This window comes from Peromyscus leucopus, chromosome X, assembly GCF_004664715.2.
Source record: "Peromyscus leucopus breed LL Stock chromosome X, UCI_PerLeu_2.1, whole genome shotgun sequence".
NCBI classification, from domain to species: domain Eukaryota; kingdom Metazoa; phylum Chordata; class Mammalia; order Rodentia; family Cricetidae; genus Peromyscus; species Peromyscus leucopus.
Window position 1 is genome coordinate 33,530,020 of NC_051083.1, and position 24,267 is coordinate 33,554,286.

A 24,267-nucleotide genomic window follows, 5' to 3' on the forward strand; every position below is an offset into this window, starting at 1 on the left:
TTAACTTCTTAATCTTATGCTTGATTTTTGAAGACTTATCTTACGTGATTCTTAGAAGCAAATGAGCCCCATACAGGTTAGTGCTTCTTAAAATATCAATCATAGCCGAGAGGCAGTGGCACATGCCTTTAAATTCCAGCACTTGGGAGGCAGAGCCAGGCGGATCTCTGTAAATTCAAGACCAGCCTGGGCTACAGAGTGAGATTCAGGACAGGCACCAAAACTACACAGAGAAACACTGTCTTAAACAAACAAAAAACAAAAAAACAAAAAGCAAAAAAAAAAAATCTATCATGTGTAGAAATCACCTAAGGAATTTGTTAAAAATGTACACTCTACTCAGTGGTAGAGCATTTGCCTAAAATGGTGAGGGCATGAGTTCAATCCCCAGCCCAGGGGACAGGGAATAAATAAATTCTGACTCTCTGCATCTGGAGTGGAAGCTGAGCCTTTGCAAGTCTAGTCAACTCTCAGATGAAACTGATGTCGCAGGTCTGAGGACCACACTCTGGGGAGAAGCGAAGTTGTAGCTGAAGCTCAGTATGAGACGAGGTCTCTGAAGGTGGGAGTCAGACCTGCAGCCACAGCTCTGCCCACAGTGTAATTCAGCAGTGGCTAAGAGCTTGCTTTTGCATTCGTCTGCCTCAGAAACTAGGTGGTCAAGGATGAAATGATTCCAGAACTCAAAATTCTGTAGAGCAACCAACAATTGTAGTCTTATACACATGGCCTGTCTCAAGCCGTGCCCTGCAGTCATAGTCTGTACAAGGTGTCCTTGGCCAATGAACAAACCAGACAGGCCTCTCCTCACCTGACTTGGGTTGGTGTGTTTCAGCATGACTGTCACGTTTCTTGTTAAGTTCTTGATAGTCATATTCGCAACACTTGATGATATGACATAGCTGATCAGAGACAGGTTCTCCAGGGAGGGGTCCTAGCACAACAAAGAATCAGCAAGATGACACTAGAAATGAAATAAGATGCGCGCGCGCACACGCGGCGGGTGTGGTGGTGGTGGTGGTGGTTAGGGCTAGAAAGACACTGAGGACGATTTGAATTCACATTGTTTACAATGGAGGTCAGAAACTGTGATGGAGCAAAGTAACTTTTCCAGGAGACATCAATAGAAGTGGGACGTATTTCACCTCGGGGCTCTAGAGACTAAGTTGAAGTGCACAGTTGACACAATAGGACCTTGGGAATTTTTAAAGGAGGACACAACATTAATCATTGAAATCTTGTGTCCCTGAGCAAGCTACTGACTACCCCCCATGCCTCCATTACTTCATCTGTAAAATGGGGTAACAATAGCTTCCTTCCTCCCAACATAGGGATTAGAGACAACACTTGTGACATCTTAGGGGAGAGTTTGGCCATTTGTAAGTACTATGGATGTGTTGGTAACTGCTATTTATCATCATAAGGAACATTAGTGTGTGAATAAGAATTAACTACAGAGTTTCAACACTTCATTTGTTTTGTAGCAGGCTGAAGAATATGTGATGATTAAACAGAATTAAATCACCCATCTCCAAAGCAAACCCAAATCAAAACCAGGAAACAGCAACTTTACCTGAAACAGGGTAGGTTTTTCAAAGAAATTGAACTGAACCCTGGAAGCCAATGCTACCTCATTAGCTGGCAAATTACTCATCAATGATGAAGGCAGAGTAATGGCACCAATGCTATTCTCAGGAGCCTGGGTTTCCAAAGAAACCTGGTGATCAAGTAAGAGATAATAAAAGTGTCTGAGTTGATACAATAAGGTGATCAAAAACACAGCTCAATGTGAAGGGGCCTAAAGGAGTTTTATCTATGATCTGACTTCAGCATTTCTAGATCCCAGTCCCTCTAAGGGGTGGCTAGAAAGCACTAGAAGAAGGATTGCTTTTAGCACCACTGTACACAATAGTGTAGTTATAAAACTTCTTAAATATGTTGAAATTCATCTCTATGCCTAGGTCCCCCAACTGCCTAGTATTCCTCCATGAAGTTTCATGAAGATACCATTTCTTGTCATCCCTCCACATACCAACATAACAAATACTGCCCCCTCCCTCTTTCCATTATTCAGTTATTAAAGAGTTAACATGGGCACGGGACCCTCTATGCAAATTATATTTTTGTTTGAATGCTGGGGATTGAATCCAGGGCCTCATGCATGCAAAACATGCCCCATATCACTGAGTCACATCCCAGCCTCTGAAAACAATGTCAGTTTTTATTCTGTAGGTGTTTCACTGGCTGCTCTATATACTAGGCTGGCCTTGAACTTAAAGAGTGCCATCATCTCCTGAGTGCTAGAATTGAAGGACTAAGATATTAACTCTTTTGAAAGCTGAAAATCTCTCCTGACAATCAACAGTAATTGCTGCCATCAGGAACCACATCAGGGGCTCCAATCATTCACAAGAAAATGTTGTTTCTATAAGAAATTAGATTGTACCTGAAGGTTTTCAGGATCTTGGGCTGCAAAGGTCGTTGTATTGAAGTTACTGGCATTCACTCTGACCACGGCAAGAGCCAGAGAAGGGGAAGTTAGACTGATAGTTGTATTTGAAAATCTCAGCTGTAAGCCAATGTCATCTACCACTTTTAGCAACCTGTAAAGACAGTTGGCAGTTTTAATTTAGTCTTCTCTCTCTCTCTCTCTCTCTCTCTCTCTCTCTCTCTCTCTCTCTCTCTCTCTCTCTCTCTCTCTCTCTCTCTCTCCCCCATTCTAATATAGGGTACCAACTGGACATCATTATGAGCCTAGTCCTTGGGGGCAAATACTTGGCTATCACTAGCTATATAAGCAGTACCTTTAGCATTAGAGGGGATCCTCTTAGCACCCTGTAATGTACATTATGCACCCTGTAATGTACATTATGCACCCTGTAATTTACATTATGTAGGTAAATTGCCATGTGTTGTTAAACATTGTTGAAAGACAACTCTTAGAGCAAGGAGGGCCCTCCTGTTCTAGACTCCAGCATGTTTATTTCAAGAGTTCTCCAAAATGTTATTTAAAAGCATCTTTTCCTGGGACACGCTGCTTCTCTTAATACTGTAACAGAGAGAAAGGAAAAAACAAGCAGCGAAGTGTATTAAAAACATTATGTCCTTGAGAAGAGCTAGAAGGTAAACTAATTACAATGCAGGTTACTATTGCTTATCCCATAATATAAAAATGCCTACAGCAGGGACTGGAGGCTTGGAAGCTCATCCATGGAGATGGCCAAGAAGACCCTTTCCCCTGACCCTCTCAACTGGGAAATCTAGTTCCCTGCCTCAGTTGGCTTTCTGCTGGCTGTTTGTAAGGCCCCAATTTGAAAATGTCTTCCTTTCTTAACTGGGCTACTTCAGTCAACTGTTTCTGCTGGATGTTTTGCTATCTGTTGCTTCTCTCTATCTGCTACCCAATATTTATTCTTGCTTTTGCTTATTATATACTTGATAAACTCATTCATTCAGAAGAGAAATATCAGCTACCATAGTTCATTCTCTGAACAACGCAGAATATACCCTTTCTGTCTTCTAAGTCATACCTTTGAGCCAGAGGGGCTAGCAAGGCAGGTGGAGAGTGAAGGAGTTTGCTGACGCGGTTTATCATTTCGCCTGCAAGGTTAGGTTCTATGCTTCCCAAGGACAACACTTTCTCCATCTGTGAGACTTGGGCTTCAAGATCAGGAACACTGCTGCTGTTGCCAACTTCTGTATCAAAAAAATCAAGCTATGTTATGAATGCATGATGTGAAAATCACTTCCAAAGATAAAGATATATAGCTCCTATGATGTAGTCAGCTTACTCCTAGGTATTCATCCAAAAGAAGATGTATGTGTTTAGAAGACGTAGTTGTGATTTTTCATAGTGGCCTTTTTCATAATAGTTCCAGACTAGAAATAACTCAAGTTCCTGAAATAGATGGATAAATTGTGGTATGTCCACAGTGGAACTTTATTTAGTTGTTAAAAAAGAAAATTAGCTACCAACACATTCAGCAACATGGATGGCTCTCCAGTTGTCCAACACATTATGTTAAAATAAAAAGACCAAAACTCAAAAGGGCACATCCTATATGATTCTCTTCATATGACATTTTAGAAAAGTTAAAACTATAGAGAAACACAACGTATCAGAGGTAGCCAGGGGCTAGAGGTAAATTCTGACTTAAAAGAGACACAAAGGAACTTTAGAGGTTGAAGAAAAGTTATGTATCTTGATTGTGATTGTGGTTACAAGACCACAGATGCTTATTTAACCACATAAAACTATGAAAATTTCATTTATCATAGAACTGGAGAAATTTTATTGTATGTAAATTATATTTCAGTAAGCCTAACTAAAAATGTAAAACCACACCAGAATATTTACACAGTGATATAAATATAAATAATTCACTAGTATTTAATTTATATTATTTGGACAGAATTTTATGTGGGTTACTAGAAGCTCTTTTATGAACAGGAAATTATGAAGTCAGCAGCCAGATTATCAACTATGTTATTTTATAGTGTTCAATTAAAAAATTAAACATCAACAATATAAACCTATCTTTAACAACAGAAATCTCTCTATGTGTCCGTCTGTCTGTCTGTGTCCCCCCGCCTCTGTTTTTATGGTACTAGGTATCAATTTTTCTTTTTTCTTCTCTCTCTCTCTCTCTCTCTCTTTCTCTCTCTCTCTCTCTCTCTCTCTCTCTCTTTGATTTTTGAGACAGGGTTTCTCTGTGTAACAGCCATGGCTGTCCTGGAACTCGTTCTGTAGACCAGGCTGGCCTTGAACTCACACAGATCTGCCTTCTTCTGCCTCCTGAGTGCTGGGATTAAAGACATGTGCTACCATGCTTAGCCAAATTTTCTTTCTTTTTTTGAGAGAATGTCTGAAGTAGATAAGGCTGCCCTTGAACTACTGATCTCTGATCATCTTGTCTTGACCCTCTAAATTCTAGAATTACATCACACCCAGATTTTTAAAAAATAGAAAAATGATTCTTAATTTTATCAGTAATATCTGATTTCTTATTTTGCATATTCCTTCCTGTTCTATGTGCATGTCCATCTATACTATTATGAACATAGAGTATTTTAAAGTAGTTGTTGCTGGGCCTTCATTTCTTCACATCAAAATTTTAAAGTGTCCACACATTTTTGCCCAGCTATTCTAATGGCCCATGTCTTTGTAAAATAGTCCTTGTGTTGAGGTAGCATGTCTTTTATAATCACTCTTCTCTTATAGAGCCATTAAGCTTTAATGACTTTTTAGCTACTAGGTTATACTCTGATGTGCATCTTGTATGCATATGTTGCTTCATTTCTGTTGTCCTAAGAGTAGAAGCATAGGCTCAGGGTCCTCTTGACAGCTTTTAAGGTAGCCTGTTTGACTGCTTCTAAGGGTCAATGAGAATAGCTATGGAAAAAAATCACTTGGGCCCAGGGCAATGAATTTCAATTATAATTTATTATTCAGCCATTAAATCCCATCTTAAATTATGATTCCATGATTTTGCCTAAAATTTCTACATTTATTTTAAAATAAGTTGGGAGCAATGCTTATTGGAAATAGTAAGTCACTTGGAAGAAGCTCCAAATCTCCTTGGGGATGCTGGCATGATGGCAGAGGACCAGAAACTATAACCTGGGCCCCAAACAAGCTTGGCTTTGTCTCCCATCCTCTAATTTCTCCTCCTCCTCCTCCTCCTCCTTCTTCCTTCTTCTCCTCCTTCTTCTCCTTCTTGTTCTTTCTTTTTTTCAATTGTTTGTTTTAAGGCAAGTTTTCTCTGTAGCCCAGGCTGACCTCCAACTCACAGAGACCCACCTGCCTCTGCCTCCCAAGTGCTGGGATTAATGATGTACGTCACCACAACAGACCCTAAATGTGTAGCCCAGGCTGGCCTCAAACTCACGATACTACTGTCTCCACCTCCTTTAGCAAATCCTACCAGTGTGTGCCCCACAACTGATCCATCCTCTGATTTCAAAGGAAGGCCCACTTCTTATTCACGGAACTGGAATAGTCTCTGTTCCTTTCCCTCTTCTCTTTATTCCCATGCCACTAAGCCCACATGACTCCTGGGAACCTTTTGTAGTTTCCATGTTCTTTCCATATATATTAATGTTCCTAGCCACGTGCAACCAGTATCATTTATCCATCCATCAGCATGTGGAATAGATCAGGAGATGTCAAACTGTGCATTTTAGCTTTTGCTGCATGTGAAGACTTAAGCCTGGGTCTTCCAAATGTTCCAGAAGAATGGCTTAGTGAGGTCTTATGGAGTGTCTTGATTTGCAAGCTGGCAGCTGCATTTTAGGAAGCCCAAATCCCACCAGCCCCCATAGTCAGTGTGGCTTCTGATATTTACCTGTGTCAGCAGGAGGTATGCTGGAGGTGACGACTTTCTCAGGAACAGATGGAGCTGGTGTGGTGAGAGGGAGAAGGGTGGACTGCGCAGGTGACAGGGTGTGGGAAAGGTCAGTGTGGGGCAAAGAGGAAGAGGCAGCGCCAGGCTGAACAGGCATGCCAATGGCAGGACTGGAAGCCAGCGGGGATGCAGGCTGGGGAGATGCAAGGTGATGCTCTTGTGCCAGAGAGGGTGTGCTTGGGGTCACAGAGGCATGGTCAAGGGGTTCAGGCAAAGACAAGTCACTAGTAACGTGGGAAAAAATGGTGGCCTGAGGCATAACTGGCACGGGCTTGCTGGAAGAAGATAACGGTGGGCCATGTGGCTGATAAGCACGACAGATAACGGGATCCTGCAGTTCGCTAAAGGAAAAAATCAGAGAGAAACATATGAGATGCCAGTAAGGTAGAGAGGGATGAGTCCCCACCCCTACTAGCTATCTGGTACCACCAAGTTAACAGGGGTTCACTCTAAAAGATTGGCACTTCACATTCTCTGTGCCTCTGGCACTGGCGTCTGCCCCTGCTTCCTCCTTACTTCCAGGGGAGAGAAATTAGCATTATTCTCCAAACCCTAGTTCTATTTCATTGATTTATCACTGTTCTAGAGCTCTATGCCATACTATCTTTCACTAAGTTGAGGGGATCTTGTTACATCCTCTCTGTTCCTGGAGGAAAGACATACTAAATTTCCCATAACCCGACTGATTTCATTACACTATACTATAACTTAACCAATTTCATATCATTATAGTCAGGTATAGTGGTCACTAGCACATGGTAAGTGGTCAGGAAATATTGGTTGGATAAAAATATGAATCAAGTTGGAGCCAAAGAGATATTTTCAGGCTTGTCAGTCAACTACCTCTCAACGTTGCTTTAGTTCAGTGGTACTCAACCTTGGCTATCCATGAGCTCTATTAGAGAACTTCAAAAAATATATCCATACAGATAGACAGACAGACTATCTTGCAACCTGACAAGATTTAGAGTCAGCTAGGAGACACCCTATGTCTTGAGAGTGTTTCCAGACAGGTTTAACTGAGGAGAGAAGGCCCACTCGGTATGTGGATATTACCATACCTGGGCTGGGGTTCTGGAGTGAGGAGAAAGAAACAAGGAAGAAAGCAAGGTGAGTGTCAGCTTTCACCTCTCTCAGCTTTTGAACTTGTGGGTGCGGTGTGAGCAGAGCAGCCCCTCACATGTGCGCTGCCGTAAGTATCGCTTCTTAAGCTAAAAAGCAAAACAAATCACTTCTCCCCTTAAATTGCCTCTGTCAAGTACTTTGTTCCAGAAATAAGGAATCTAAGATAGGTAGATAGCGAAAGAGATAGAGGACACATAGATTTCTGTGGCTACCCTCATGCCTCATTCAGTTGGTATTGAGATAGTGTATAAGGGATTTCAGGCACATATGTTTTCTAAACTCTCAGGTGACTTTCCTGGTCACCAAAGGTTAAGAACTCACCTACTATCTGCACATGGTCCATCTGTCTTAGAGCATATTAAGGAGGGGTAACTACAGAGAACAAATAAAAACCCAGGGATGTCTCTGATAGATCCAGTTTTAGATGGATACAGAAAACCAATGGAAATTAGTTCTTAGAGCTTCTCTTAGATAAGGGGAGGAAGGATGATTATATTGAGGAGCTGTGCTGGCTAGTCTTATGTCAATTGGACACACAAACTAGAGTTATCTATCTGAAAGAAGAGAACCTCAGTTGAGAAGATGCCTCCATGAAAACAAATGTAAGACATTTTCTTGATTAGTGATTGATGGGGGGGCATCACATTGTGGGTGGTTCCTCCCATGAGCTGCTGGTCCTGGGTTCTATAAGAAGGCAGGCTGAGCAAACCATGGGGAGCAAGCCAGTAAGCAGCACCCCTTCATGGCCTCTGCATCAGCTCCTGCCTCCAGGTCCCTGTCCTGTTTGAGTTTCTGTCTTGACTTCCTTCAATTATGGACTATGATCTGGAAGTGTAAACCAAATAAACTCTTTCCTCCTCAATTTGATTTTGGTTATGGTGTTTTATCACAGCAATAATAACCCTAACTAAGATAGGAGCATTATATAAGCATAACTTTAAATAAGTATTGGTGGATTGGGATGTAGCTCAGTTGGTAGTGAGCTTGCTTAGCGGGTATGAAGCACTGGGTTTGATCCCAAGCACTACATAAACTGGTGATCCTGGCTCTTGGGAAGTAGAGATGGAAGTATCTGGAGCTCAAGGTCATTGACTACATAGTGACTGTAAAATTAGTAGGTTTAAGACATGAGGCCCTGTCTCAGAGGGAGCAAGAGAGTGAGACAGAGACAGAGAGATAACAGACACAGAAACAAAGAGAGCCCTCTGGATAATTTACTGCATGCCTGTGAGATGCCATTCTCTTTGTCATACTACAGCAACCCATCTGGCCATGTTGTGGAAAGGTGCCTTGCAAAATGTACATGAGATTGTCTTCAGGATATATGGAGCCTGCAGAAGCTAGACGCCCACCACAGGCTCCCATCCTAGGGCTCCACTATAAGGAGCCGGTCTTGGATTCCTGTTGCTCATGCTAGTCCTGACCCTTTAGGCACTGAGTGAAGCACCCAAGTAAACCACAGAGCAGTAGATGCCAAAACTCTTCAATGCTAGTGCCTAGATGCCCCTCCCACACAGCTGGTCTGCAATTTCTGGGACTGAGAACAGGCATGAATGCTTCTTTGAGTGTTCTTGGCAGAGGTGCGGCCTACAAGTACTCAAGTGTATTTGCTTTGCATTTAGAACCTGATGAATGCTATGTGTATACAGACCTGAGTCATCATCACCCAAGTCTAAACATAGAGCAGCCCTGGCACCCCGGAAGGATACGCTGACACATCAGCATGTTTTCAAAGTGTCCCGGGTGTTTCTACGAATCCTAAGGACCAATATATCTGAAAGACCCGGTGATCATACAATTCTAGCTCTGTAGTTCTCACATTTGGCTTCACCTTAGAACCATCTCACTCTGGGGTTTGTAAAAACTCAAAACTTGTGCTATACCAGTCCAATCTCTGAAGGTAGGAGGCAGGAACTCCTACCAATGACTTAGGCCTATGGCCACGGTTGAAAATCATTGCATTGTTCTACTGTCTGTATCCTTAGTCTTTAAAGTGGGAGTCAGGAGCCAGGTGTAGTGGCGCACACCTTTAATTCCAGCACTGGGGACACAGAGATAGGTGGATTTCTGTGAGTTTGAGGCTAGCCTGGGCTACACAGTGTGATCCAGACCAGCCAGAGATACATGATGAGACTTTGTCTTAAAAAACAAAACAAAACATCTATGTCAAAGTGGGGTTCAGGGACCAGCAGCTCTGACCTCCTCTAGGAGTTTGCTTGAAATTCAGAATCTCAGGCTCTTCCCCAGACTCACTGGGTCACAATGCACATTTCAAAAGATGTACAGGGATTGATGCGCATGGGAATGGTTGAGACTGATCAAATTCACTTCCTAATTTACAGAGACTAGTTCATTTCACCTAAGACTTTTGAAGGTAGAAAAGTCCCTGCTTTAGAATAGACATGGATGTATGGCTAGAGAATGACAGCAGTAGCCAGGCATAGGCCTAATTCTGCCCTGCTTTCTATGGCCTGCTTCTTCCCGCTAGCTCTCTTAATGGACAGCCTGTAGAGGGTATGGGTGCTGCCTTAAGAGTGATGACCTTTTGCTTCAATTCTGACACCTCTAGACACCCTATCCCCTAAACAGTTCTCAACCTCTAGCTTAATGGAAGATGTTAAGCTTAATAGGGTACGTTTATCTTCAGTCTTTATTGCAAAAATGCTACAGATCTTTAGAGATTTTTAACGGTCCCTTGAGCTCAGTGTTTTAACATATTCCAGAATTATGACTCATATTGGGTTGACAGGGTACACTTGGCCTTCTCTTCCCATATGGGAAGCTTCACATTTTAAAATTATGTATGTCGTTTTTTTTTCTTCTATTGAAAATAAACTTTTTTCATACAGTATATTCTGATTACAGTTTCCCCACTTTCAGCTCCTCCCCCCCCACCCCCGCCCAATTCAGATCCACACCCTTTCTCTAGGCATCTAAGGAATAATAATAAAATAAAATAAAACAAAAAGGAACAAACTGGAATAGGAAAAAACAAGCAATCAGAAGAAAAAGAACCAAAGAAAAAGCGTGAGAAACACATAATAGATGCAGAGACACACACGTTTGCATACATAGAAATCCCATAAAAACACAAAACCAGAAGTCATAATATACATGCAAAGGACCTATACAGTTAACAAAATTCCCTAACTATTGTTTTCTGAATATATAAAATTCTGTAAAGTACAAAAAAAAAAAAAAGTAGAGAAGAGGAAAGGAGAAAGAGGAGATGGAGATAATAAAATACTGTGGCAGGTCAGTCATGGGTAGCCCTGTGAACATTTTCATTGGTTCATTCATTTTTTCCTATGTTTATTTTGTTCTACCCATGACCACATCATATGTGACTTTTGCAGTCTTCGTCTCAGTTCCCCTCCACAAAGAAATGAGTTTATGGAAGTGACTCTCAAATTTGATTGCACGTTAAACCCACCCAAAGTGTGTTTATCCCCTTTATTTTGGGTTTTTGAGAGAGGGTCTTACTCTATGCAGCCCTGGCTGAAAGTCAAACACACTATGTAGCTCAGGCTGGCCTCAATGTCAAGGTGAGCCTCTTATCTCAGCCTTTTGAGAGAAGGGCTTTAAAGACTTGAATACCTAGGGTATATCTCAGATTATTCTGCTCCAGCATATAGGAGGGTGGTGACTGGGAATCAGCATTTCTAAAAAGTAAAATTTGAGCTAACTTTTAGCTTATAGAAAGAGGGCAAAACAACAGAGTTCCACATGTCCTTTGTCCAGCATCTTCCAGTGTTCACATCTGACATCCAGAATGAGACCCACATGCCTATTAACATTTAGCACAACAAAAAGTTGTACTATACCCAGCTCTAAAAACAATCTGTAAGGCTTGCCCAGTGATTCCAGTGTATGGCCAAGATTGAGAAACACTGTTTTAAGTTAGTGGTCCAAACAGAAGCTTCACAGAACAGAAAACCATTTTCTCTAAAACTGTAAGCCTCTCTTTACTGGAGTAAATGTGGCTTTGTTGGAAGACGTGTGTTACTAGAGGGCAGGCTTTGAGGTCTCAGATGCTCAAGCCATGCCCAATGTGGCAGCCTCTTCCTGCTGCCTATAGATCAAGATGTACAACTCTCAGCTCCTTTTCCAGCACCATGTCTGCCTGCACACCACCATGCTTCCTGCCCACCATGATAATAATGCCAAACGTCTGAAAGGGTAAACTAGCCACCCCCAATTAAATATTTTCCTTTATAAGAGTTGCCATGGTCATGGTGTCTCTTCACAGCAATAAAATCCTAAGACAGTTAGTGTGGTGATTAAATGTTATATGTATATACCATTTTATTTCCATATGTAATTTAATTTATTTGTTTGTTTTTGCTATTTATTTATTTGTTTGTTTGTTTGTGAAAAGCTCAGCAAATGTGTTACCTACCACTGCAGTTTTTCTAATTCTTCTGGTGAGGAAGGACAGGGAGTCCCAAGAGAACAGCAGCACTGCTCTAAAGGAGACAAAAGGGAAAAGAACATGCATGGTCAAGAATAAAGCAAAAGCAAGGTGTTGGTGGCACATACCTTTAATCCCAGCACTTGGGAGGCAGAGGCAGGCAGATCTCTGTGAGCTAAAATATTTATTGAGTGAATTTTTCTGTTTGGTTATGTACTTGCAATATCAATCTGTCTTCAGAAACTCCAAAGAGGGATTAAGAAGTAAACATATCCTAGAGAAAATTAGCCTAAGTGAAATAGGCCAGGTATAAAAAGACAAATATCACATGGTTTCACTTACTTGTGGAATCTACAAAGGTCTAACTCATGGAAACACAGAATGAAATTGGGGGTTACCAGACGATTTAAAATGAGAAAATTGGAGAATTCTTGATTACAGGACACAAAATTCAGTTAGACTTCATGAGACATACTATGTGACATGGTGACTAATAGTTACTATATTGTATACATGAAAATGCTAAGAATACATTTTAAATGTTCTCATCACACAAAGAAAAACTTAAGTATGTGAGGTTATGCATATGCTAAATAGCCTGCCATAGAAATTCTACAATGTACACCAGAACATCAGTGTACACAGAAATACACATAGCTTACTTGTCAATTACAAATGAGTCAGCCAATGCCTAGCAACAATCCACTGAATGCTCTACCCAGAGCCCTCCATCTCAATAGAGGTTTTTAAGATCATGTTTTCAGATGATATCATGATAGTTTATAAGAAAACAGGAAAAAAGAACCTTTTCAGACATCAAAATTCATATGAAAAAGAGCACAGTCACAGACAGAGACATCTTACCCAGTGACCAAATCTGTACAGTTTCGAAAGTAGCCATCATGGTGCACACATTCGCTGTCTCATTCAGTTTTATTGTGAATGTACAGTTTAGCGTGCTGTAAAGAGAAATACATGCAGCCAGCATGTTAGTATGTATGGATAGTTAGTACATATATTAGAAATCTGTTTATACTTTGTAATTGTGTTTCCAAACTCAAGAGTGAGAAAGGGGACACTTACAGTGTTTACTTTGCAATATTACCCCAGTAGCCTTACAAACACCCATCTTCGAGGTTGTGATGGTTATTCTTGGTTGTCAACTTGACTACATCTAGAATTAACTAAAATTCAAATGGCTGTAAATGATCTTTTCTGAATTAGATCTTTAAGGTGGGAAGATCTACCTCTAATCGGGGCCCCACTTCTGCTGGCAGCCTATATAAAGGACAAGGGAGAAGGAAGCTGGCTCTCCCTTTGCCGGCTTGCTCTCACTCTCAATAGCAAGTCCATACCTTCACTGGCATTAGAGCCTGCTTCTTTGAGGTTTCAGAGTATACTGAAGACCAGCTGAGACATCCAGTCTTGAGGACCAGCAACTACTGGATGCTTGGACCTTCTGTTGGTAGACATTGTTGGACTAGCTGGACCACAGCCTGCTAGTCGTGTGTGTGTGTGTGTGTGTGTGTGTGTGTGTGTGTGTGTGTGTGTGTGTGTGTTCTATAAGTTCTGTTTCTCTAGAGAACCCTGACTAATACATATGATCTGTACTTCACTCTCAAAACTTTATTATAAGAAACATCAGGTTGACATTCACAGATGCTTCAGACAAGAGGCCTTCAGTCCATACCTGGCTCCAGGTTTGCTTTGCAGGTAGGCAATTTGGCAGCAAAGACTAGCACCTTGACATTTTAAATTTTTGCTACCATCCAAAAAAACCTGACTATTTGTCTGGTATCCTTAGGCATTTCAAATTTCAGCATAGAAACCTTTCTACAAACCAGCCTAAGCTAAATGTTAAGATCTCTTAAACCCCAAATCTCCTTGAAATTCAATCTAGATATCAGATGACTAGCCATTTAAGCTGTTCACCCTGTTTCTAATGATGTAGGCGGAAAGAAATTAATGCTTAAAATATTGGAGAGATAGAAAGGAAATGAAGTAGATACCCATAGTATGAAGGGATCCGAAGTATAATTTTATGAAAGATTTGCCATAATTTGTATTAGTGAATAGTTGATGAGTGAAAATTGTCAATTTATAGGGCTTCAAATGCTCAGGGTTCTTGTAGTGAGTTTACCACTTTACAAGCCACTGACTATGCAGCGAGGGCCACCAAGGGACCCAACTTAAAAGAGTTACCTCAACAGCCCCCAATAATTGCTTCACTCCTGCATGTACTTTTTTCCATCTCTTCTTTCACATTCACTGTGTTCCTATTCCCTTATCTCCTTTCCCAAGCTCCTTATTGTAGGTCTTCTTTTCTACCTGGCATTTACCTTGCCTGACCTAATGTGAACCACTTCAGAGTTAAGGACATTGATGGCCCAAGGAAATGAGAAGAAAGATGTTAACAAAGTGATTTGTATTCATAAAAAATATGAATATAAAATATCACTGATGTTTATTTATGTTAGAGGAAAGTCTTTGAGTTGAAAATTTAAGCTTCCTTGATGCTTTATTTCCATAAATAGAGAAAAGATAGATGTAAAAAATTAAAAATGACTTACTTTTGGGTCTCTGCTGTAGCACACACAATAAAGTAAGTCTGAAATAAATAAACAAAAATATATACAGTGCTCCACCAGTTACAAATGTCAGAAAAGACAATCCAGGACTAACCACAGAATTTCCAAACCACAAGAACTCCTAGAGATACCGTACACTCCTGTTGTATTCCCAACAAAGCTTCTTCAGGCCATACAAGCTCTGGCTGCCACAGAGTCAGAGAGCTCACTTGTACACAGGTAGCTCAATCTCCTGGAGGTTTTATTTGAAGAAACTTTCAGTCTTACATAACAGCAATCCTACCTCCTTACAGTGCCCACCCATAGCTCCTAGTTCTGAGTTTTGGAACAATGCAACAGGTTCATTCACTCTTTTGGCATGATAGGTTTAGGAGAATCTGAATGTGTATACCCAAGAACACAGAATTCCATGCACTCCCTTGAATAGTAATAACGATAAGCAAGATATAGGGTATACTATAGTTACCTCACTTAAGGTCTGTAGAGTTTTGTTGAGCTCTGATCGCCTGTTAATAGAATGAGAGAAACTGACATGAAGGAGACCATTAGTGATGTGAAATTTGAAACAAGGTAGCTTTTTAAGCAATTAGATCCAGTGTGTGGCATGTACTGCTTACAGTATTCACTCTGAAGGGACATGGGGCATAATGAGAGATTGCTATGTTGGGGAAATCAATTATTTATAAGACAAGGAAAACTAACCAGATGGGAGATGGATCAGTCCTAGCTAAGAGCAAGATATAAATTATGGTTGAGCAATTGTGTTATTCATTAGGCTACTGCAAACCCCAAGGCAGCTTCTTCTGGCAGACAGCCAAAGAAAGAGCTGGCCTGGGGCAAAGATTTCTGAGAAGGGTAAGTCATTCATCCTGGGCTTCTGCCATCAATGGACACAGCCTTCTCTCTCTCGGACTCCAGCCCTGTCTCCCCCTCCTTCAACTCCCCTGTGGGAATTTCTCTCACTCCTTGTCTCCATTCCTGCTCCCGCAATATTTTCGTTTCTTTCTACAATGTCCAGTGTTCCTCCTCTGACTTGTGAATCACTGATGTTTCATGACAATATGAACAAATGGAATACACCATCTTTTGATATTGTGACATAATGTTTTTATCTACAAAGTTCATATTTTAAAACCATGCAGTCGAGTTACCAAAAAAAATCTAATAATGCTTTAAGTATGTTTACAATTTTGTGCTGGGTCTGTTTTTATATCTCTCCTCAGCTGCATGTGGCTTGCTGACCTTAGGCTGAACACCCTTGCATGAAGTCTGGACTTGAACTTGTCTAACAATAATGCTGGATAATGAATTGTATTAAAATTCAAATACCAATTCAGATGAAGCTGTTGTTTAATTTCAGAGCACCAGAGGGAACAGTCTCAGGAGACTGTTAGTTGATGATAACTGTGGTTAGTTTGCAAAGTAGGCAAGGACCAATTTTCTCTATATACTTTGGGGGGTCTCTGTATCCTATTCTAGGTCTCCAAAAGCAAAAGGAGCCCAACTGTATCTTTCCACACAGTGTATATGAAGTTTTAAAGCAAACATTAGATTACTCACTTCAACTCACTTAGAGACCGGACTCCAGGCAAGGTGCCATTAGCTATATCTTGATTCTGTTGGAGGTGAGAACTCATTAAGAAAACAACGTGCACCAAATTGAAACACATTCTCTGACAAGAAGTTTCATTTTTAGCCACCCAAGAGTGAATGCTAACTCCATAAACTACTGATGATCAAATCGAAGTTACATAGATAAGGGGAGTACCCAAGAGTGCATCGGTATTGGCTGAGCCGGTTTGGCTTTATTTATTTTTAAAGTGTCAGAGTCAGTTAAGTTCTGTCTTTATTCTGTCCAAGGGCTCCCCCACAACAGTGCTATTAAAGTTCTCCTCACAACAGGTTTCAGAGTCAAGGTACATCAGTATAGAAAGGGAAATTTGACAGTGCTATTGCTGTATTTCTAGAACCCAGCCCATGACCTGGCATAGGGTAAGCAGTTAGAAAATAGTCAATGAATGAACAAGCACATTTGGCCTAGATTCTCTGGCTCAGTTTAGGTTGCCAGGAAGTGTCTATCACTGTATTTGGCTCTTCCAAGTGGGGGGCATAACCAGATCTGGAAGATTCTTAACTCTCTCTCTCTCTCTCTCTCTCTCTCTCTCTCTCTCTCTCTCTATATATATATATATATATACAATATGTATATATATATATATATGTTGTTGGAAATTTCTAAAATAATTTGATACTTTTAACTGGTAATATTACCATTCTTATTCAGCAAGCAAACCTTTAGTAAAAACTAAAATATAAGTATTAGAAAAATAACATGATTATTATTAATTCAAGCCCTTAGTACAAAGCTAGAAAGCCAAAGAGACAGATTTGTCTTAAATTTGTTCATAATTCAAACAAATCAAGTATCACAAATAATCTGAACCTTTGGGAAATCTTGAAACACATGAAAATGCACTTTGAAAGTTTGCAGTTAAAGAAAATCTTGAAAGCCTACCTGGGTCACATTGTGGTCGTCATCATATTGAAACACTATCTCACCTCTAAAAAACACTAAAAATAAATTTTCAGAAAGAAATTTGAGATTCGTGTCCTTACAGTTTGAGAATTAATACAACACATTACAAGGTCATTAAAATATTTTATAAATGGTTTAATCGTAATCTTTGTTTTGAGTCCTATTCCTCTACTGATGCTCTACATTGCTTGTCAACAGAATTTTCAGAAGATAGGAGCTGTAAAATTCATGTAGGAATTCAGTAAGAGAGAATGTTACCTGCTTGCCCAAGGTGTTTTCATTTCTACTTGCTGAAACTTTTTCACTTTAGGATAAGTGGGCACTACGGTTCCAAGGTGACCTTCCAAAGAACATCTTTGACAGCTGGAGTTACAGTGACATAGATGATTGAGAGAAAATGTGTTCCTGAGCAGCTAAGCAGCCTTATGGAAGTCGGTTCTTTGTCAGTTTTTAAATTTGTGTTTTGAGAATTTCATACACTAGTATTGCATTTACATCATTTCCCTCCTCCGTCTCCTCCCTTCAACTCCCCCCAATCTCTACCTGGTCTTAAATTCATGGTCTCTTATTCTGTAATTATTATTGTTACACACACAACACACACACTGATTTAGAAATATAATCTGCTGAGTTCATTTAATGAATTTTTATACTGATACACAAATTTCAAATAATATAGCCCATAATTATTAAAACAAAGATATTTCAAGTCTATATCAAATTATGCACTTAAAAAAATAAAGCTCTAGCCGGGTGGTGGTGGCCCAAACCTTTAATCCCAGCACTCGGGAGGCAGAGCCAGGCGGATCTCTGTGAGTTCAAGGCCAACCTGGGCTACCAAGTGAGTCCCAGGAAAGGCGCAAAGCTACACAGAGAAACCCTGTCTCGAAAAACCAAAAAAATAAATAAATAAAATAAAAATAAAAAATAAAGCTCTTGAAACCTTGTTTAGACTCTCTCTCTCTCTCTCTCTCTCTCTCTCTCTCTCTCTCTCTCTCTCTCTGTGTGTGTGTGTGTGTGTGTGTGAGAGAGAGAGAGAGAGAGAGAGAGAGAGAGAGAGAGAGAGAGAGAGAGTTTGTCAACCCCATTCTTGTTGGGTACATATGTTCACAGCTTAAGTGTCCTGTGAGCCCAGTAGTTCTGGTTGCACGGAACAACAAAAAGCTACGACCTTTTGACCCTAGCCTAATTCTTCCCGGCCAGATAGCTCCCCGCTTATTCCTAGGTCTTTAATAGGCCTAGACTGGAAACCTGCAAGAAGCAGAGGTTTCGAGTTTTTGGCAGGATATCATGGGATTTCTGGTGCCAGAAGAGTTGGTCCTTGGACGAGGTTGTTTTCACCAGTCACTACGACAAATGGTCAGTTCAGTCACTTAACTGGGGAAAACATTACTCCAACCAGATTTCTGGCATCTGTTATTCAGGATAACTGTGTTCGATTTTCAGTTATCAAATATGATTTAGACACAAAATGGAACTAGACATAAGTCTCAGCCCAAAACATAAGTGATTCCTCCAAATAATGATGTTACAGGGATATAGTGAAGAGACGGGTAAGAAAGGGGAGCGGGGGGAAAAAGAAGAGAAAGTTCTATAAATGCATAAGAATAAAATGTATCCAACATTTGTGTGTGTTTGTGGTGATAGGGATTGAACCCAGAGCCTTGTACATATTAGGCAAATATTCTACCACTGAGCCACACTGTTAGCCCATTTTAAGAAATCTAGACAAGCTAACAGTTTCCTCTTATAGTGTTCCTGGAACAGAAAGCTCACATGAGCACATCTCACACACACACAGTAGGAAGTACTTGTAAAATACTAACTTTTTAGATTGTATTTAATTATGTATCTATGTATGTGAGTTTGTGAAGTAAATGTAGTGTCCTTAGAGATGAGAAGAGGGTGTAGGATTTTCCTGGAACTGGAGGTACAAGTGGTTGTGAGCTGCCCATAGGTGCTAGGAACCAAACTTCAGTCCTCTGCAAGAGCAATATGCTCACCTACCCTCTGATACAGCTCATCATCCATGAAGTATTTAAGTAGGAGTATTTAAATTTAAATCTTGTTTTCTATTCTATTCAACCATATTTTTACTTGAAATATTATCTGTAATTTTCAGACAAAATATAACACTATAAATAGGAACAAAACAGAAAAGGTAAAAATTCCTCTAATGATTCTTACTGAAATTGATAGCAAGACTTTATATCATAAAATACACCATTGTCTTCCTTTTCTCTCTACCCATGATCTCCGATCCAGTTCTGATCTGCCACAGCGTATTTTTCTGTTTTTCACATTTGCTTTCATTGGTTTAAATAAGGAAGAAAGCCCAGAGAGCCAAATCAATGGTAGAAAAGAGGTTGTTTCATGCCTCTGGCTCATGGCAGAAGGAAAAAGTATTCCTATTTCAAAAATAGCATGTTCTCAAGAGATTTCCACCTCAACTTTAAAAACATAGTGGACAGTCTTAGAGATGGCAAAACATTACAGACACTACTGGAATCAGCATTTAATTAAACATCCAAAGGCTCCACATTCTAAAAGTCTGGTTTGTTTTACTTTTAGCAAAGGACAATACCCTGTTTTTGAGGCATAATACTTACAGTCCTATGAAAAAGCTTGAGAGATTTACATATAAAAGTGACTTCCAACAATCAATAATAATTTTATTATTAAGTATATTCATGAATGAAATCTAAAATGACTAGAACTAGTATGGATTTAGAGCTAAAGTTAAAATGTTAGTCACAGAGTCCCAAGCTTCATATTAAGGAAGTTTATCAATCTTCTCTGACCAGAAAATGGAAAGATAATTTCAGCCAGGTCTAAAGTTTACTTTTGTTTTTATTAGGGACTTCCAGTAGCCTGGTTGTATTTTTCAAAAAAGAGGACAGATCAGAAAGGCACATGCAAACACAACAGGAGAAAAATAAACCATTAAACCATTTCTCTCTGTGGACCAGACTTATCTGGTTATGCGTGATGCTCACTAGAACTAACCTGAGTCATTGCAAATAGATGACAAATTGCAGATATTTCTCTGGGATTTGACTCCTGAAAAAAAAAAAGAGAGAAAGAAACCTAGTTGGTTAAGCATGCTAATAACTGTGCTATATACTGCACTGTTAAGAAAATTTGCAAATGAAGCCATCAAATGTAGACCAAAAGTATTAAAAAGCTAAACAGAATTGGCTGGATAAAATTTCAACAAGAATAATGGAATGCAGCTATGGGATGTGACTGTACTACTCTTTGGCACACCACTGTCTGACCTTCAGTCCTTCTCTGAAATTTCTTTGTCCCCTTTCTAATTAATCCTTCTCTTGTTCAATATAAGTAGAGAGCCATGGAAACAAATCATGTATAGAAAATTTATGTGGGCTAGTCCAGAATCATAGGCCTTCATTCCCTTCCAAGGTAGGAAAATCCTAGAAGACTCTAATGTTGATCTTAGCTCATATAGAGTACTCAACAAATGCACACTAGAAATAATAGTAATGTTACAATTTTCACTTCATGAACAAAAGTTACAAAATTCAAAGCATATTTGCTGAGTATTTACTATATTTTCTGGGTCTTGAGAGGTCACACATACAGACCCTGCCCTCAAGGAGCTTACACTCTGGTGGGTGATACCAGTCAGGAAATAAAAGGGTCACGTGATGGCACTTTACTATCTAGTGGATGATACTAGCCAGGAAATAAAAAAAAAAGTTGAGTGATGGGCAGGACATCAGGCCACACAAACACACAAAGGAGGAAGAGATGAATGGGAGATTAAGTGAGCCATGTTAAAAAAAAAAAAACTTTATGTAGGTCAACCTGACAAACACTTTCTCCTTTGTGAAAGAATGGCATCTTTTTGTTTTATTTGAAAAGATCTCAAAGTTCCATTCAATAATAGTATCTTTCTGTTGGCATATAAGAAATAAGAAAATGGGAGCATGGGGAAGGCAAATGCTGTTGAGGTACTAAGTAAACCAGTGAAGGAACAAAGATAATTCAAAAGATTATTGTGTTAAGCAATATTTTGTCTCCTTGTTATGTCTTCTTTGGTCAGAATTATACATGCAATGTCCAAATGCAAGCTTATTTCCAGTGGGCAGTATGAGTTTGTTCCTGCGAGAAATTAGTTTGGATGCAAATGAAAATTGTAATTTGACTTAGTGCCTGTGATATGGTTTCTGTCAGAATGATTTATTGATGTTTGAGTGTCATGCTCCAGTTAAATTCAGATTCTGTGAACAGACTTGAATTTCACCCTGTGCAAAGTATTATAAAATGTATAGATTGTAGGTAGCAATGCTTTCAGGAATCTTGAAACCAACGTTCTCTTGCTTGCTAAGCTTGTCATTCTGCTCCAGATTTTACCTGCATCTCCGTTTCTGCTCTCCACAATGAGAGTTTTCTTCCCCACTTCTACAACTGTTGTCTATAATTCCCACCCCTCCCCCAGTACATGGCCAAAGATAATTCTTTAAATCCTGACTGAGAACAACTTTATATGAGAAGGTCAGATAATAAATATTTTAGGTTTTGTGAGCTAGATGGTTTCTGATGCAACTACCCAGTTCTGTGTAGCAGAAAAGCAGCCATAGAAAATAATTTAAACAAATAGGCAGGGCAATGTTCCAATAAAATTCTATTTACAGAAACAGGCAGTAAGCCAGATTTTCCTATTGAAATCAATGTAAAGCCTTTGTTAGACATTCCTTGTGTGCCTGGGCTTGCACTGAACACTGAAGAGTACATCACTTCTTCATTTAAAAAAAGGTTCAGTCCCTTAGTTCTTTTGTTGATTACATTCTGTGGATAATCTCATTACCACTAGCCCCTCTGTTCCCTATGTATCTTAATTATGTTAGAAATATCTGTGGGTCTAGGGTGTAGCTTTGGGGGTAGAGTGCACACTTAGCATGTGACGGCCTATGTTCAATCCTCAATACCTAAACAAACAAACACACATACTGGTAGAATCCTTGACTGTATCTGCATGCATGTTCATGCCAGTTTGGTTACCCTGTCTTACCCTTAGATGAAAAGATTCTTGAGGGTAGGCACTGGTGTCTGATCACTATTACACAGACCAAAACATCTAGTATAATTTTAGGTACCCAGTGAATACACATCCATTCATTAAGAACAGATTTTATTTTTAAAAAGTATGAAAAAAGACAAAGAAATCATAAATACCAGCCATTTCTTTAGTTTTACTTTAGTTATAAAAAGAAAGTCTTGATATTGATAATAAGTCATACCTGATGCATTGGAGGTTTTTACTATAGTGATTTTAGTTTTTTCTGCAAAGAAGCAATTTAAATATTAGAGCAGAATTGTTGCTGTTTTAAAAAAACAATTTGCCATGAGTATCATTTTTTTTTTTTTAGTGAAGTGCTAAGAAAAGCACACTGTTGACATTTTGACGATCCCTTCAGTCATCTCAGCAGCAGAATGAATGGGACACTCATTCACAGAACATGCACCACTGGCCTAGGGTGGGTCTGAGAGTTGAAGTTGCATGTTTACCCAGTTAGATCATACCCATTACACATCCCACTGCTTGTGTAATTCTACTTCAGTTTCCAGGCACTACGACTAGAGCAATAAATGTGAATTTATAATGCAGGTAGGTAGAAGTAAGTTGGAAACAGCCTTCAGATGACAGGTTGTAAGAATAGGTAGTTCAGAATGAAAGTCAGTGTGAATTAGTATATACTGAATCCAAAATATTGCTAGTTTAGTTTACCATCAAGAATCTTGATTGCTTCTTTAGGGGCAATACAATACTATCCTCTCTGTACTGACAGATAAAACTGCTCTCAGAGAAGTCAAGACCATTCAACAACTGTTGCATAACAAGCTCATAGTAGAACCAGGATTGCTCAAGTTAGGGGCCCACAGGCAAGTATTAAAGTGCTCTGAGGAGCCAAGCCTCAGAAATATCTTTCCAAAGGCGTTTGGAGACAAAGTCCACAGTCCATCCCCTAGATGATGGAGAATCAGGTTCAGAGAGACTTGTGTAAGGAGGAGGCTGTCTTCAGGACACAGATTGGCAAAGAAATTCTGTCTCCTAGAGGAGATAGGCAATTTGTGAAAGAAAGACTAAGTTCAGAGCTTGGAGACATCCTGAAGAATAATGATATTATAGGGACGGTTTCATAAACTTTGGTATGTTTGTTACTGATTGAGTTTACTTCAGTTTGTGAATCATAGACAATGGTTGGTGGGATTTACAGAGGTGGATACCACTTCGGACTGTCATTAATAATCCTTTGTACATTATTTTGTTTGCTTTGCTGTTTTTCTTTCCATAGCAAGTGAAGCACAACTGTGAAAATAATTGTATTTTTGTAGCTAAATGCAGAAAAATATTCAACTTCACTAATAATAAAGAATGAAAAATACTAAAGAATCAAGAAAAATGTAATAATATATAATGTAGTCTCAGCAAAGGTACAGTGACATGGCAGTTCTCATTCACTGCTGGCAGAATGTTGTGGGGTACAATTTTTCTAGAAGGAAATTAGGCAGTAGCTCTCAGGGGCCTTAAAATATTCATACTGCTGACTCATTATGTCCAATCCATGGAATGTATCCTATAGAAATCAGGGATGAATGCAAAGATGTTGGCATCAGGATGTTCATTGCAACAACTTCTATTAAAAAAATACAAACAACTTTAATGTTTAACATATGGCACACAATGGAATATCATCAAGTCATTAATAGCAAGAGACAATGGAAAATACTTACAATTTAATATTAAGTTAAAAGAGAAATATAAAATCTGTGTAAATTACAATTATTCTGCAAAAGGGCAATTATATATATAATTGTAAGTGAAATATATATATATGAGCAAAACTGAAAATGTACCAAATTACTAACAATAATAGTCTTAGTAAAGTAACACTAGATTTCCCCATATTCTGGATTTTATGAGCTAATATGCATGGCTATGATATACAAAAGAGAACAAATGTTATTTTAAGAAGAGTGATACGGCCATAATAGGAAGTTTTTTTTTGTTTTGTTTTTTTTTTTTTTTTTTTTTTTTGGTCTTTTGAAACAGGGTTTCTCTGTGTAGCTTTGCGCCTTTCCTGGGACTCACTTGGTAGCCCAGGCTGGCCTCAAACTCACAGAGATCCGCCTGGCTCTGCCTCCCAAGTGCTGGGATTAAAGGTGTGCGCCACCACC

At 39.4% G+C, this 24,267-nt stretch overlaps 1 protein-coding gene across 1 annotated transcript in view; it reads right to left on the reverse strand.

Moving 5' to 3' along the window:
• Adgrg2 (adhesion G protein-coupled receptor G2) overlaps positions 1–24,267 on the reverse strand; it is a 118,104-nt gene that overhangs the window by 16,445 nt on the left and 77,392 nt on the right. Inside the window, 13 exon segments of the mRNA XM_037199043.1 lie at positions 812–934; positions 1,574–1,717; positions 2,447–2,603; positions 3,531–3,696; positions 6,345–6,745; positions 11,929–11,995; positions 12,805–12,899; positions 14,511–14,548; positions 14,995–15,034; positions 16,089–16,144; positions 17,044–17,099; positions 20,071–20,124; positions 22,329–22,370. Of these exon segments, the coding sequence (XP_037054938.1) occupies positions 812–934; positions 1,574–1,717; positions 2,447–2,603; positions 3,531–3,696; positions 6,345–6,745; positions 11,929–11,995; positions 12,805–12,899; positions 14,511–14,548; positions 14,995–15,034; positions 16,089–16,144; positions 17,044–17,099; positions 20,071–20,124; positions 22,329–22,370 (1,439 nt within the window).